At 40.9% G+C, this 17,127-nt stretch overlaps 1 protein-coding gene across 1 annotated transcript in view; it reads left to right on the top strand.

Annotated features, from left to right (window-relative positions):
• Positions 1-17,127, top strand: part of LOC126214861 (calexcitin-2-like) — a 425,189-nt gene that overhangs the window by 395,440 nt on the left and 12,622 nt on the right. The window contains exon 6 of the mRNA XM_049941498.1: positions 3,194-3,291. Within this exon, the coding sequence (XP_049797455.1) occupies positions 3,194-3,291 (98 nt within the window). The remainder of the gene's footprint in view (positions 1-3,193; positions 3,292-17,127) is intronic.

The following is a 17,127-nucleotide window of genomic DNA, read 5'->3' as shown; positions in this document are numbered from 1 at the left end:
ATATACTGAAGTTAGCAAATCCCTACAGACAACTTCCATTTTTTCACATCATCCAGCAATTTTTCTTCTCCTTATTATTTTTGTCCACACGTCCTTTGTGCCTTCAATAGCTGTTGTCAGAATTGCTTTTCCTTACAATATATGTCCCACCCTGTTTGTTTCCCTTTTCTTAACCAGGTTTAAGAGAGTTTTTTTGCACCTTTACCCTTTACAGTAATTCAGTGTTCTTTTTATCCACTGATTTTATTTTCTCCATTCTTCTCCAGACCCACATCTTGACTGCTTTAGTGCAAAATTATAGGAGAAGGATTTGGAAATGATAAGGGAAATGTTATTTAAAGGGTTAAATGATTTATTAACATTATTCTGGACTATATTATCGGATAAAATGGGGGTTTCGGCTATCCGGTCGCTGTAGCTAATGAAGAAAAAATTGAACAATAATATTTGATTATGAATATATAGACATAAAAATTGAAAATGTTCTTATGTTCCTTCTTCAAGTGATTTCTTATATCTCTTCAACACTGCAGTGTCACACTGGTGTTTCCCTCCTTTATTACTGGTGTCCTCACAGGACCCCACGATGCTACGATGTACTTTTGTGAACTAATAAATAAATATTGAAACAACTTTTTAAAACTGTCCTGAGTATATTTTCACACACAGGCCAGACATAATACATTCACATAATTAATAATACTTGGTGTGTGTACATTTCTTACACAAATTGTTATATGCATCTGGTCTCTTTCAGATCTCAACACCGACAAACGGCTACTGCCTAATCGGTGCATGCTCGACTCCCCGTCTCTGGCCTCACTGTCTTTTATTGTCATCACAGATATTATCACTATCTAGTGACCAGAGAGGGCATCTTTTAATTGACTTAAAAATTACCGCCACTTCAGTTTTCTCTTCATTCTTTGCTCTGCAGCTTTCACTGCACTCGAAGCATTCAACCGAGCTTTTTCTTAACCCCAATGCTAAGTTGCTGCATAACCAGCACTTCTTCCTTCTGGGAAGCTTGCTTTGCTACTGCAATTCTCCATCTTGTTTCTTTTCACTGCCCAGTTATCAACTAACATGCTCCTCAAACATCTGTATTGTGCAATTTGTTTGATTTGAGTTTCTGTAGATCTCACTTTAATACCTTCTTTAGCATTTACTTTTGTCACCATAGTTTTCTTTGTGTCATTTCTCCTACTGTACTCTTTCATTCTTTCATTTACTCTGGATAGTGTTTTACGAAGAGAGATTGTTTTATACAAAGCAGTATCATGTCATTAGCAAATTTGATGCAGTACACATCCCGGTTCCCTACACTTATTCTTTCCTTCTCTACATCTATCATCTCCACCGTCAAGTCTTTCGTATGTACGGTAGACAGACCTAGTGAAAGGCAATAGGCCATGTGTTATTCCTTTTCCGGTTTTATTTCCGGTTTTATTCACGAATAAAATGTGTGACGAGTAAGAAAACCCACCCAGACAGCCGGCCATGGTGGGCTAGCGGTTATAGGCACTTCAGTTCAGAACCGCGCGACTGCTACGGTCGCAGGTTCGAATCCTGCCTCGGGCACAGATGTGTGTGATGTCCTTAGGTTAGTTAGGTTTTAGTAGTTCTAAGTTCTAGGGGACTGATGACCTAAGATGTTAAGTCCCATAGTGCTCAGAGCCATTTTGAACCACCCAGACATTAAATTGCCGCTTCTGAGTCAGTGGCCAGCCCCACATTGAATTTGCCTGTGGATTAACAATAGGAGACGGTATGCTGACCAGCCCAGATGAGGTTTTTAGGCACTTTTCCACATCCTCCAAGGTAAATACTCAGCAGGCTCCTGTGTCTTGTCTCAGATACACAATGCACAGACACACTGAAAAATGATTTCACATTTGACCGTGTGATTACACCAGATGCAAACAGATGAGGTACAAGGGGACTGATGACCACAGCAGTTAAGTCCCATAGTGCTCAAAACCATTTGAAACATTTGATGAGGTACATCGATTCTTCCCTGGAGCAGTTGGCAGTAGCTTTAAAAAATGTTTTTGGGAGTGATAACCTCATCATAGTAATAGTCTATAAACTAGTTTGGTCAGTTCTCTGTGTAACTGTTTTGTCTCACCATTGGCTGGAGACAGGACAATGGAAAGGAGGGGGGGAGAAAGAAAAAGGACCCACACGGTAGTGGAGTCCTCTTCATAATTTCTTAATATAAGTACAGGTATAACAATTTATGGAAATTTCCAGAATGAGATTTTCACTCTGCAGCGGAGTGTGCGCTGATATGAAACTTCCTGGCAGATTAAAACTGTGTGCCTGATCGAGACTCGAACTGGGGACCTTTGCCTTTCGTGGGCAAGTGCTCTACCATCTGAGCTACCGAAGCATAACTCACGTCCGATACTCACAGCTTGACTTCTGCCAGTATCTCATCTCCTACCTTCCAAACTTTACAGAAGCTCTCCTGCGAACCTTGCAGAACTAGCACTCCTGAAAGAAAGGATATAATGGAGACATGGCTTAGCCACAGCCTGGGGGGATGTTTCCAGAATGAGATTTTCACTCTGCAGTGGAGTGTGCGCTGATATGAAACTTCCTGGCAGATTAAAACTGTGTGCCCGACCGAGACTCGAACTGGGGACCTTTGCCTTTTGCGGGCAAGATCTCTACCATCTGAGCTACCGAAGCACGACTCACGCCCGGTACTCACAGCTTTACTTCTGCCAGTATCTCGTCTCCTACCTTCCAAACTTTACAGAAGCTCTCCTGCGAACCTTGCAGAACTAGCACTCCTGAAAGAAAGGATATAACGGAGACATGGCTTAGCCACAGCCTGGGGGGATGTTCCCAAAATGAGATTTTCACTCTGCAGCGGAGTGTGCGCTGATATGAAACTTCCTGGCAGATTAAAACTGTGTGCCCGACCGAGACTCGAACTGGGGACCTTTGCCTTTCGCGGGCAAGTGCTCTACCATCTGAGCTACCGAAGCACGACTCACGCCCGGTACTCACAGCTTGACTTCTGCCAGTATCTCATCTCCTACCTTCCAAACTTTACAGAAGCTCTCCTGCGAACCTTGCAGAACTAGCACTCCTGAAAGAAAGGATATAGCGGAGACATGGCTTAGCCACAGCCGGGGGGGATGTTTCCAGAATGAGATTTTCACTCGCTTTTTCCTTTCGACAGGTGACGGAACCATCGACCTGGACGAGTTCATCAGTGTCTACACCAGCTACGGCATCTCAGAAGAGGAGTGCAGGAAGGCCTACAGCAAGTTCACCAACGTGAGTTTTGTTCCTTCGAGAGTAAATGAGAGAGTACCCTAGTCTAATGGCTGAGCTCTGGAGCTAAGCAGTGAGGAGCAGAGAAAGTAGTCTCACTTTTCATCTTTTGTAAAACATTTCGTGAAGATACCTCATATGGCAATGCAAATGTTATATTAGATAACAAGCTTGTTGTAACATAAGGTAATGCACATAAATCAGTTTCATCAGACAGCGTAAGGATTAACACATTTGAGATGTGACTTCGTGTTCGCATTCTCAGTGGTGTACAGTGTATGTCATCTTTGGAAATGGAAATCAGTAGCTGTAAATGAATGGTAGTGTGTCATAGTTTCATAGAGTAAACTTCCAGATACGGGTTGCTATGAGGATAATCATAAAACTAAAGTCTTCTATATTTTTTTAGAAATACGAAACTGTATATTCTTTGACTGCAGAGGTTGTAATGGTGCTACATTCTTTTTGATCGTTACTTAAAATTACTTAACTTTTTCCTGGAGTTCATTTTGATGAAAGAACATAAATTTGGAACTTCTCATTATTTACTGACGACAGAACTGCATTCTCAACACATTTAAACAAAGCACTTCACAGACATCGCTGATCTCTTTGACAAACAGACTCTCGAGCAGACTCGACATCAACAACTCGACAACTGACTGACTGACCCAAAGCCTCGCTGCTTTCCCTTATATAGAATTTTAACAATTGCTCACAAAACATTCCATTATTAATTTTGAATAATTTCAGTGTTGCAATTAAAATTTACAGCCAAATAAAGTATAAAATACAATATTTGAATAACAATCTTTCCTAGTAATATCTTTAGTTTTCCATAAAAAGGCATTCTGAACTTTAATTACAATAATGTCTCTCATATTATTTTAGTTATGTAATTAATTACAGTTTGGATTTGGTTACTAATATGTGATAGTATAACAAAACTTGTGTTTTATGCGACTGCATATGAGAAAGTTACAAATAAAGCCTCAAGTTCTGAAATTGCAAAACTGTGAGATGTAAACAATTGGAGAGTTAACTAGAAATGTAATTACAAGGACTATTAATTGCAAAGGAAGACATAAAAATAAATAACAATTGAAAATGCATTGCTTGCTAATAACTTTCAAGCCGTTTCTCAAGGTAATGAGGTTCTTTGTGTTAACTCGTTACTCGATTGTAATTACGGTAAGTAGAGGCGCCAGACACGTATGCCAACACTTCCACAGCATTTTAATATTTTCTGCCAAATATTTATCCCTTCAATTTCTTTATTATACATTCAATCCAGCACTTGTACGTAAGTTTGTTAATGACAACAATCTCTTTATAATGATGACAACACACAATCTTCTAGAACAGTCCATACACCTTCACAATGAGTATCAAGTTTATCAAATAGGACATACTGATATATATAACACACACAAAATGCCATAGGAAGCACTGAATTGTCTGGCTGCATATAAAAAGAGGGTGGTATCAGACATTTAATATGAATTTTGGGGAAGGCTGTATCGTTACACCACGCCCCCAGCCACTCTTACAAGTATTATTTGTATGAATGGCTGCTAAATACATATACACAAAAAAATATAAAAAATGTTTTCTTTTCTTAGCTGTCACTCCAGCCACTGGTTCACATTGCACATCTTAAGGAATTGGCAGCTCACAATCATCAGTCCTTTTGTGCTGTCCATCTTGTGTCTGCAACCCCTATTTTTCTGGCAGTCTCTACGCTGCAATAGCACAGTCCACTATTAGTTTTACAGTTTTTCACATCCAGGTCAGGTAAGGATCTTGGATGCAGTTCTCTAGATAGGAACAGGGATGAACTCAGTACTCAATGTTCTTGTGTAGCTTACAATTAAGGTCACATCAAAGCATCAACATTTTACCCTATACTATTACAAACAAAATCACACAAAATTATACATCTATACATCTAACCTATATACAGGTTAAAGTCAATGAACCTAAAATGAATTATATGTATCCTTTCTTTTTCATTAATATTTCAGTATATTCCACTATACAGTATATTTGACCCCCCCCCCCCCCCCAGATCTCATTTAACCTTTTATCATATCAAACAAACTCACAGACTGCTCATCACCACACCATCTTGTAATAACAAATTTTTCGCAAAATGTCTTTTGTCACATTTCAACTTGTCCATATAGTAACATACACTCCTGGAAATTGAAATAAGAACACCGTGAATTTATTGTCCCAGGAAGGGGAAACTTTATTGACACATTCCTGGGGTCAGATACATCACATGATCACACTGACAGAACCACAGGCACATAGACACAGGCAACAGAGCATGCACAATGTCGGCACTAGTACAGTGTATATCCACCTTTCGCAACAATGCAGGCTGCTATTCTCCCATGGAGACGATCGTAGAGATGCTGGATGTAGTCCTGTGGAACGGCTTGCCATGCCATTTCCACCTGGCGCCTCAGTTGGACCAGCGTTCGTGCTGGACGTGCAGACCGCGTGAGACGACGCTTCATCCAGTCCCAAACATGCTCAATGGGGGACAGATCCGGAGATCTTGCTGGCCAGGGTAGTTGACTTACACCTTCTAGAGCAAGTTGGGTGGCACGGGATACATGCGGACGTGCATTGTCCTGTTGGAACAGCAAGTTCCCTTGCCGTCTAGGAATGGTAGAACGATGGGTTCGATGACGGTTTGGATGTACCGTGCACTATTCAGTGTCCCCTCGACGATCACCAGTGGTGTACGGACAGTGTAGGAGATCACTCCCCACACCATGATGCCGGGTGTTGGCCCTGTGTGCCTCGGTCGTATGCAGTCCTGATTGTGGCGCTCACCTGCACGGCGCCAAACACGCATACGACCATCATTAGCACCAAGGCAGAAGCGACTCTCATCGCTGAAGACTACACGTCTCCATTCGTCCCTCCATTCACGCCTGTCGCGACACCACTGGAGGCGGGCTGCACGATGTTGGGGCGTGAGCGGAAGACGGCCTAACTGTGTGCGGGACCGTAGCCCAGCTTCATGGAGACGGTTGCGAATGGTCCTCGCCGATACCCCAGGAGCAACAGTGTCCCTAATTTGCTGGGAAGTGGCGGTGCGGTCCCCTACGGCACTGCGTAGGATCCTACGGTCTTGGCGTGCATCCGTGCGTCGCTGGGGTCGGTCCCAGGTCGACGGGCACGTGCACCTTCCGCCGACCACTGGCGACAACATCGATGTACTGTGGAGACCTCACGCCCCACGTGTTGAGCAATTCGGCGGTACGTCCACCCGGCCTCCCGCATGCCCACTATACGCCCTCGCTCAAAGTCCGTCAACTGCACATACGGTTCACGTCCACGCTGTCGCGGCATGCTGCCAGTGTTAAAGACTGCGATGGAGCTCCGTATGCCACGGCAAACTGGCTGACACTGACGGCGGCGGTGCACAAATGCTGCGCAGCTAGCGCCATTCGACGGCCAACACCGCGGTTCCTGGTGTGTCCGCTGTGCCGTGCGTGTGATCATTGCTTGTACAGCCCTCTCGCAGTGTCCGGAGCAAGTATGGTGGGTCTGACACACCGGTGTCAATGTGTTCTTTTTTCCATTTCCAGGAGTGTATGTACATCTTTACCATTGTCCATTTGTTCATCTCATTAGCAAAGTCAGAAATCGTGACCATGCCTGTAATTCTCAAAGAACCACCCACAAATCAAATACATGCTCTACAGACCATAACTACAATAATCTCCATTATCTTATATCCTTCCAGCTTCTATTCTGTCATGAAAATGCTAACAGTAGTTTACTTATAAATATTACACACTGTAAAATACACAGACATATGGATCTAGAAAATTATCTTTTACACAACGCATTACTCATGAATTAGTTTTTGAAATGTCCTTTTTACTTATATTTGTATCATAGTAGTTAACTATTGTCTGAAATACTTAAAGAAGCATTATTTACACATCTTAAGAATTACAAAAGCATTTTTAAGTTATTAGTCAATCATTGCTGTGAGAAATTCAAATTTAGTACACAGTTTAAATTTTCAAATTATTCCTCAAATCGTGTCACTCAATAGTCATATTACATACGGAAAACTTATACTACAGAGAATGGATAGTATTTTCAGTAAGAGATAGCTTCATTACAGGTTTATAGACGAGTAAAGATGTAGCATCCGAAAGCGAAAAGAAGAAAATAGAATGCTACATAGCTCGGAGACCTGGTGCTCACCACGCACTTGACACAAACGTGTGTCCTCCTGAGAGCATTTTCATCATCTCATTTTTTCTTGGTGTTTAACACTTACTTCATACAGTTTGACAAAAACTGGTTTGCGAAGTTTTAGTTTAAGTCTACATTCGTAGGTTTCCACTTTCCCAGGTTTCTCACTAAACATATCTTTGTATTCCCACAACAAACTACCTAATTGATCTGTCTGTTCTTCATCTGGACTTCCAGCCACTAATTCAACATACTTGTCTTCACTGCATTCTTCTTCACTGTCTTCCTCATTAATGTCAATCTTTTCATTTGCACAAATCACTCTTCTAATTTGAAAATTGTTTTCTATACAGTTTTGGATGATTAGTTCAGTCACATGTGTTACATCTATCTTTGTGTTGGTAAACCTAAACTTTTTGTTATTCCAGTCAAAATCTGCATTTACTCTTTGTATCCAATTCATTCCAAACAAAATATTTTCATTGAGGCCAAGTACTACAAAACATCCTTGGTTATATTGTACATCATTAATGGTGAAAGATATTAAGGCTTCCCTGTTTACAACTGTGCCGTGCCTACCAGTTGCTCCCTTAATTTTGATTCCAATTACAGGATATTCTTCAAAGTCAGCACTATGTCTTATCTGGTCTCTAAATTTTTCAGAAATGGCACAAACAGGACTACATGTGTCCAAGAGGCAAACTCCCTCATAATTTGCAGCTTTTATATGTACATACAAGCAATCTAAAACTTTTTCCTTCCTGCTTTCCTCTTCTTCATGCAACAAATCATCTTCAATCTCTCTAAAGTCCAAGTCATTTATACCATTTTTGCCTGCACAATTTCTCTTACTTGTCTGAATTTTACTTACAGCTACATCAGAAGATTGCTTGATGTCATGTCCCTCTTTTACACACTGTCTACTTTTCCCGGAACTGATCTCACTGTAAGCCTGCTGATTGGTTCTACCTTCCCAGTTGGAATGCAGTTCTTCACAAATAATCTTGATGACCTTTTTTACTCTGTCACTGTCACTATAACCCTTGTAAGTATCCCATAAAGTTTCTAGCATCACATCTAAATCATTATGTCTGTCCACATGTTCCTTATCTGATGATACAATCTGATTCTCATATTCTTCACAAATACTACTGACATCATTTTCTTCATCATTAATTAAATCTTCTTTAACCTCCATGTACACCATGCTATCTAATTCTTCCTCCCATTCATCATTACTACTGGCACTTTCACTGTCAATATTACCACACATGCTATCAGCTCTAATACTAGATACTTCCACAACATCTTTACAATGATCATCAGAATTGTTGACAAGTACACTAGTACAGGTACAATCACTTAAGTGCTTAACAGGGTTAGATTCTCCCTCCATTAATTTACTTAATCCAAACTCATCAAGATTATTATCAGAACCAACATTTTCTTCACAAATTTCTTCACCACACTGATTATATAGATTTGATATAGTTTCTTCCTCTAACGGAACCTCTTCAACATTCTTACAGATGTTAATACTTCTATCTTCCACACTTTCATTCATACTTTTGCAGAAGTTACTGTCAAACTGTAATTTGCTAATCTGATGTGCTCTTCTTACATTAATTCTGTCATTTCCACTCCAATATCTTCAATTACTCTGTCTTTTATTTTCGATGTCCCTAGGCCGGTGGTGTTTAGCCTGATTTCAGTACAAATTTCTTGCCCCTAACTGACAGGCTCCCAATGGGGCATCCGTCAGTTTAAACTGCTTCGTCCTGATTGGTGATTATCTAATTGTCTGAGTACTATTCTCCCAAGGTCTCCCCTGTTGTCATGTCCTCTGTTTCCACTCCCATTAATATGATTGATCCATCTATTATCGCTTCTATTGTAACCACTAATATTAATCTGATTTTCATTATTACTCCTGCCTTGATTCCTGCTTTAATTCCACCCCCCAGATGGTTGATTGCCAAATCTGACATTACTTAACCTCCCATTTCTCTCAAAGGCTCTATCCAACTTATCTACATATCTCAAGAACTGGTCTATAGAGTCGTCTGGTCAATAGATCAATTCCCACTGTACTCTTTTCAGTTATCTCTTTTTTAAGGCATATATTTTATTTATTTATTTATTTATCCATATAAATCTCTTTTTCAGTACATATATTGGACAGAATACCTTTTTTAGCTATTGGTTTTTCAAACATCAAACATACATGATTAAAATTTTTATGACAAATTGGATCTATACAGTTAATAATTACAAATTTCTGAAATACTATATATTTATAACTTATTTCTACAATTAAAGATACAAATTACATTTTTTCTTGCATAAGATACTGTGAGATTGAATAGTAGCAGTTTTTCAGAAGGTAGGCTGTCACAGACTTTTTAAAGCTTTGTAGTTCAGGAAGAAATTTTATATGTCTTGGTAATCTGTTGTAAAGTTTTGTTCCAGCATGATATACACCTTTTTGGCATAATGTTGTGTTACAATGATTAACATGTATGTCACTGTCTGACCTGGTACTGTAATCATGGACACTTTTTTTTGAGGAAAAAGGTTTTCTTTTCGTAGTATGCTTTTTTTGACATGCATGACTACTTCCAGTATATAAATGCAAGGAAGGGGTAGGATCTTTAGACCATTAAAAAGAAGGTTTGCATGGTTTTCTGCTGCTCACTCGTTTCATTATTCTTATAATAGCCTTCTGTTTCCTGAAAATTGTTATGACCTGCTGTACATTTCCCCAGAAAATGATACCATACTTCAGTATTGAATGTACACGAGCAACAGTATTGAATGTACATGAGCAACGTATACAGCCTTAACTGTTTCTACACTAGTATTGTTGCAGAGAATTCTTACTACATAGCTCATGTTTGCTAGTTTTGAATTTAGGAATGTGATATGAGTGCTCCATTTAAGATTCTCCTGGATATGAATCCCAAGAAATTTAGTTTCATTGACAGCAGTAATGTTTTGGTTATCTATACATATTACAGGTTGTACCGATTTTGATCAGTGTGGAAATTCATGAGTACCGTTTTTTGGGGATTAACTATTAGCCTGTTTTTGGCAAACCATTCAGACACTCTTTTTGTAATATCTTTGGCAGATGTGGTAAGATTTTCTTCTTTATTCCCTTCAATCAATAGACTGGTGTCATCTGCAAACAGTCCTGGTACAGAATCCCTAATATGTGATGGGAAATCATTAATGTAGACCAGAAAAAGAAAGGGACCTAAAATGTAGCCCTGTGGAACACCTTGGGTTAGTCCACATGGTTCTGAAAGGTGTACCTGGAGTTCATTTCCTTCCATGTACTTAATTTCAGTTACCTGAGAGCGATATTCCAAATATGATTCAATCCACTGATTTGGCACACCTCTTACACCATACCATACCATAATAGCCTTTTGTTTCCTGAAAATTGTTATGGCCTGGTGTACATTTCCCCAGAAAATGATACCGTATTTCAGTATTGAATGTACACGAGCAACAGTATTGAATGTACACGAGCAAAGTATACAGCCCTAACTGTTTCTACACTAGTATTGTTGCAGAGAATTCTTACTACATAGCTCATTTTTGCTAGTTTTGAAGTTAGGGATGTGATATGAGTGCTCCATTTAAGATTTGGCTTACTTCCTCAGGAGTATAGAATGATCAATCACATCAAAAGCTTTTGTTAGGACCAAGAATAAACCGGAGATATTTCTGTGGTTGTCCACTGCATTTAAGACATGGTTTATCAGACTGAAAGTAGCTGTTTCAATTGATCGCTGTGGTCTGAAGCCACGTTGACATCCAGAAATAATATTATTCTTGTCAAAGAATGTAATTAGTTTTGAAAGGAACACTTTTTCAATAATTTTCGAAAACCCTGACAATAGAGACACAGGCCTAGAGTTACCAATACATTGATGATCACCTTTTTTATATAGGGGTATTACCTTTGCCATTTTTAGTTGTTGAGGGAAGACACCACATGATAAGGATGAATTGCATATGTCCAATAAAGGTGAAAGTATTTGTCTTACTGTTATTTTTATAATATAATCTGGAATATCATCAATACCAGTTGAATACTTACTCTTCAGTGAATTAATGGTAGTTAGGAGCTCTGTTTGGCTTACTGGACTGAGGAACATGATTATATTATTTATTTCTATAGATGAAAGTTCTTTACATGTTGTACTAGGTGGATTTCCAAATTTTTCCTTCACTAATTTTCCAGCAACAGTTGCATTATAAGAATACTGTTTGCAACTGACCTAGGGTCAGTGACATTCTTGCCATCATGTGATATCACAATATTTTTGTAAGTTGTCTTTTTCCCCGTAAGATTCTGCACAGCTTTCCACATGGACTTAGTTTTATTGGATGACTTCATAATATATTTGTCATTTTCCTTAATTTTTGCCTCTTTTATGACCCGTTTCAAAATTAACTTGTATTTTTTGAAATAATTAATAAATTCTGGATTGCTGTGAGTTTTTGACTGCAGAAAAAGTTCCCTCTTCCTTTTACAAGATACTCTAATACCTGATGTAATCCAGTTTTTGAATCTATCAGTGCTTTTGGAAATCACTTTCCTTTGTGGAAAGGCTATGTCAAAGTTATGTGTGAAAATGTTCAAAAAATTTTCGATCTTTTCGTTGGTACTAAAGGTATCACATACTTCTCTCCAAGAATGTTCGCTGATTAGGTACTGGAAGTATTCAATATTTTCTCTATTATAAATTCTTTTATGGATGACATTTTCTATACTGGTCGAAATGTGATTTACAGGTATGGTCAGTAATTGTGAAAGGTGGTCACTATAGCCAGTATCAAAGTTTCCTGGTGTACACTTGTCCATGTTTACACATACCTGATCAAGGAGAGTGACACTAGTTTTTGTTACATGTGTTGGGGAGCTAATAGTCACACAAAGATTGTAGGCTTTTGTAATATTTAAAAACGTTTCTCTGTGAGGGCTATGGCTCAGAAAGTCAATATTAAAATCACCACATAGTACCACTGTTTTCCCAGTTGTCTTAAGTTTGCCTAAAGCAAGGTCCATTAAAAAAAAAAAAAAAAAAAAAAAAAAAAGACACTTATGTTGCTAAGAGGAGATCTATACACACATAAAATAAAAGTTTTTTCAGACATTAACTCAACATCTGAGATTTCAAAGTCTCTTTCAAACCAAGTTTGCAAACAGATGCTATACTCTTATAATCTATATTTTCTGATATGAATATAATACAGGGAAACATTCCACGTGGGAAAAATATATCTAAAAACAAAGATGAAGAGACTTACCAAACAAAAGCACTGGCAGGTCGATAGATACACAAACAAACACAAACATACACACAAAATTCAAGCTTTCACAACAAACAGTTGCTTCATCAGAAAAGAGGGAATGAGAGGGAAAGACGAAAGGATGTGGGTTTTAAGGAGAGGGTAAGGAGTCATTCCAATCCCGGGAGCGGAAAGACTTACCTTAGGGGGAAAGAAGGACAGGTATACACTCGCACACACACACACATATCCATCCGCACATACACAGACACAAGCAGACATATGTAAAGGCAAAGAGTTTTGGCAGAGATGTCAGTCGAGGCGGAAGTAAAGAGGCAAATATGTTGTAGAAAGACAGGTGAGGTATGAGTGGCGGCAACTTGAAATTAGCGGAGGTTGAGGCCTGGCGGATAACGAGAAGAGAGGATATATGCCAAGATGTGCTGGCCGTGCACCGAGGCATGTTTAGCCACAGGGTGATCCTCATTACCAATAAACACTGTCTGCCTGTGTCCATTCATGCGAATGGACTGTTTGTTGCTGGTCATTCCCACATAGAAAGCTTCACAGTGTAGGCAGGTCAGTTGGTAAATCACGTGAATGCTCTCACACGTGGCTGTGCCTTTGATCGTGTACACCTTCCGGGTTACAGGACTGGAGTAGGTGGTGGTGGGAGGGTGCACAGGACAGGTTTTACACCAGGGGCGGTTACAAGGGTAGGAGCCAGAGGGTAGGGAAGGTGGTTTGGGGATTTCATAGGGATGAAGTAAGAGGTTACGAAGGTTAGGTGGATGGCAGAAAGACACTCTTGGTGGAGTGGGGAGGATTTCATGAAGGATGGATCTCATTTCAGGGCAGGATTTGAGGAAGTCATATCCCCACTGGAGAGACACATTCAGAGTCTGATCCAGTCCCGGAAAGTATCCTGTCACAAGTGGGGCACTTTTGGGGTTCTCCTGTGGAAGGTTCTGGGTTTGAAGGGAGGAGGAAGTGGCTCTGGTTATTTGCTTCTGTACCAGGTCGGGAGGGTAGTTGCGGGATGCGAAAGCTGTTTTCAGGTTGTTGGTGTAATGGTTCAGGGATTCCGGACTGGAGCAGATTCGTTTGCCATGAAGACCTAGGCTGTAGGGAAGGAACTGTTTGATGTGGAATGGGTGGCAGCTGTCATGATGGAGGTACTGTTGCTTGTTGGTGGGTTTGATGTGGACGGACGTGTGAAGCTGGACATTGGACAGATGGAGGTCAATGTCAAGAAAAGTGGCATGGGATTTAGAGTAGGAACAGGTGAATCTGATGGAACCAAAGGAGTTGAGGTTGGAGAGAAAATTCTGGAGTTCTTCTTCACTGTGAGTCTAGATCATGAAGACGTCATTAATAAATCTGTACCAAACTTTGGGTTTGCAGGCCTGGGTAACTAAGAAGGCTTCCTCTAAGCGACCCATAAATAGGTTGGCGTACGAGGGGGCCATCCTGGTACCCATGGCTGTTCCCTTGAATTGTTGGTATGTCTGGTCTTCAAAAGACAAGAAGTTGTGGGTCAGGAAGAAGCTGGCTAAGGTAATGAGGAAAGTGTGGTGTCACCGCTAGACACCACACTTGCTAGGTGGTAACTTAAATCGGCCGCGGTCCTGTAGTACATGTCGGACCCGCGTGTCGCCACTGTGTAATCCCAAACCTAGCGCCACCACATGGCAGGTCACAAGACACGGACTAGACCTCGCCCCAGTTGTACGGACTACATAGCTTGCGACCAGACGTACGAAGCTTTCCTCTCATTTGCCGAGAGACAGATTGAATAGCCTTCAGCTTAGTCCATAGCTACTACCTAGCAAGGCGCCATTTGTATCAGTGCTTATAGCGTACTAATATTCAAGAGAGATGTATTCCAACAAGAGAATAAAGTTAAGTATTATAAAAGTACGTACTTTTCTTTAGTGCATTAATAAGTCTCCTGTTCCAGTACTTCAAGCCCGTCTGCGTTAGTTTAGCGTGCACCTAGCTACCTCATTGTGTCTAGACAGTATGAACTAGACACAACAGAAAGAGGTTTTAGGTAGGGTGGCAGGTGATCGGTGTGGAAGGAAGTGCTCCATCGCAGCGAGGCCCTGGATGTGCGGAATATTTGTGTATATAAGGAAGTGGCATCAATGGTTACAAGGATGGTTTCCGGGGGTAACAGACTGGGTAAGGATTCCAGGCGTTCGAGAAAGTGGTTGGTGTCTTTGATGAAGGATGGGACACTGCATGCAATGGGTTGAAGGTGTTGATCTACGTAGGCAGGGATATGTTCTGTGGGGGCTTAGCCAGCTTCTTCCTGACCCACAACTTCTTCACTTTTGAAGGCCAGACATACCAACAATTAAAGGGAACAGCCATGGGTACCAGGATGGCCCCCTCGTACGCCAACCTATTCATAGGTCGCTTAGAGGAAGCCTTCTTGGTTACCCAGGCCTGCAAACCCAAATTTTGGTACAGATTTATTAATGACATCTTCATTATCTGGACTCACAGTGAAGAAGAACAAAATTTCCTCTCCAACCTCAACTCCTTTGGTTCCATCAGATACACCTGTTCCTACTCTAAATCCCATGCCACTTTCCTTGACGTTGACCTCCATCTGTCCAATGGCCGGCTTCACACGTCCGTCCACATCAAACCCACCAACAAGCAACAGTACCTCCATTAGGACAGCTGCCACCTAATCCGCATCAAACGGTCCCTTCCCTACAGCCTAGGTCTTCGTGGCAAATGAATCTGCTCCAGTCTGGAATCCCTGAACCATTACACCAACAACCTGAAAACAGCTTTCACATCCCGCAACTACCCTCCCGACCTGGTACAGAAGCAAATAACCAGAGCCACTTCCTCCTCCCTTCAAACCCAGAACCTCCCACAGAAGAACCCCAAAAGTGCCCCACTTGTGACAGGATACTTTCCGGGACTGGATCAGACTCTGAATCTGTCTCTCCAGTGGGGATACGACTTCCTCAAATCCTGCCCTGAAATGAGATCCATCCTTCATGAAATCCTCCCCACTCCACCAAGAGTGTCTTTCTGCCATCCACCTAACCTTCGTAACCTGTTAGTTCATCCCTATGAAATCCCCAAACCACCTTCCCTACCCTCTGGCTCCTACCCTTGTAACCGCCCCCGGTGTAAAACCTGTCCCGTGCACCCTCCCACCACCACCTACTCCAGTCCTGTAACCCGGAAGGTGTACACGATCAAAGGCAGAGCCACGTGTGAGAGCACCCACGTGATTTACCAACTGACCTGCCTACACTGTGAAGCTTTCTATGTGGGAATGACCGGCAACAAACTGTCCATTCGCATGAATGGACACAGGCAGACAGTGTTGAGGAATATATTTATTTCATCAACATTGTTTGTTAATGACTGTACATGCCTCGGTGCACGGCCAGCACATCTTGGCACAGTGTTACACCGTCCGGGTTATCTGGATACTTTCCACTAACACCAACCCTTCAGAACTCCAGAGATGGGAACTTGCCCTTCAGTATATCCTCTCTTCTCGTTATCCGCCAGGGCTCAACCTCCGCTAATTTCAAGTTGCCGCCACTCATACCTCACCTGTCTTTCAACAACATCTTTGCCTCTTTACTTCCGCCTCAACTGACATCTCTGCCCAAACTCTTTGCCTCTACAAATGTGTGCTTGTGTCTGTGTATGTGCGGATGGATGTGTGTGTGTGTGTGCGAGTGTATACCTGTCCTTCTTTCCCCCTAAGGTAAGTCTTTCCGCTCCCGGGATTGGAATGACTCCTTACCCTCTCCCTTAAAACCCACATCCTTTCGTCTTTCCCTCTCCTTCCCTCTTTCCTGATGAAGCAACCGTTTGTTGCAAAAGCTTGAATTTTGTGTGTATGTTTGTGTTTGTTTGTGTATCTATCGACCTGCCAGTGCTTTTGTTTGGTAAGTCTCATCAACTTTGTTTTTAGATATAATCTATATTTTCTCCTACATATATACAAGTTCCCCCATGTTTCAATTCCATTCTACAAAAGCAGTTTGCAAGGTTGAAATGCATTATTTTTAAGTACTGAAAATAATAATTTTGTAGCCAGTGCTCACAAAAACGTAACACTGAAACATCGTTCCATTCACTATTGAGGAATATATTTATTTCATCAACATTGTTTGTTAATGACTGTACATTCTGGTGTACAATCTTAGTGTGTATTTGCAATTTAATTCTGCATCACATTTTTTTGTGATACAGTCTACTTCCCTAAACAATCTATTTGTATTAGTCCGTCAAAAGGTTTGTCTAAGTGTACTAATTTCC

Source organism: Schistocerca nitens, chromosome 12 (genome assembly GCF_023898315.1).
Source record: "Schistocerca nitens isolate TAMUIC-IGC-003100 chromosome 12, iqSchNite1.1, whole genome shotgun sequence".
Classification (NCBI taxonomy): Eukaryota; Metazoa; Arthropoda; class Insecta; order Orthoptera; family Acrididae; genus Schistocerca; species Schistocerca nitens.
Note: the sequence above shows the minus strand (reverse complement) of the source record. Positions and strands in the feature narration are given on the sequence as shown.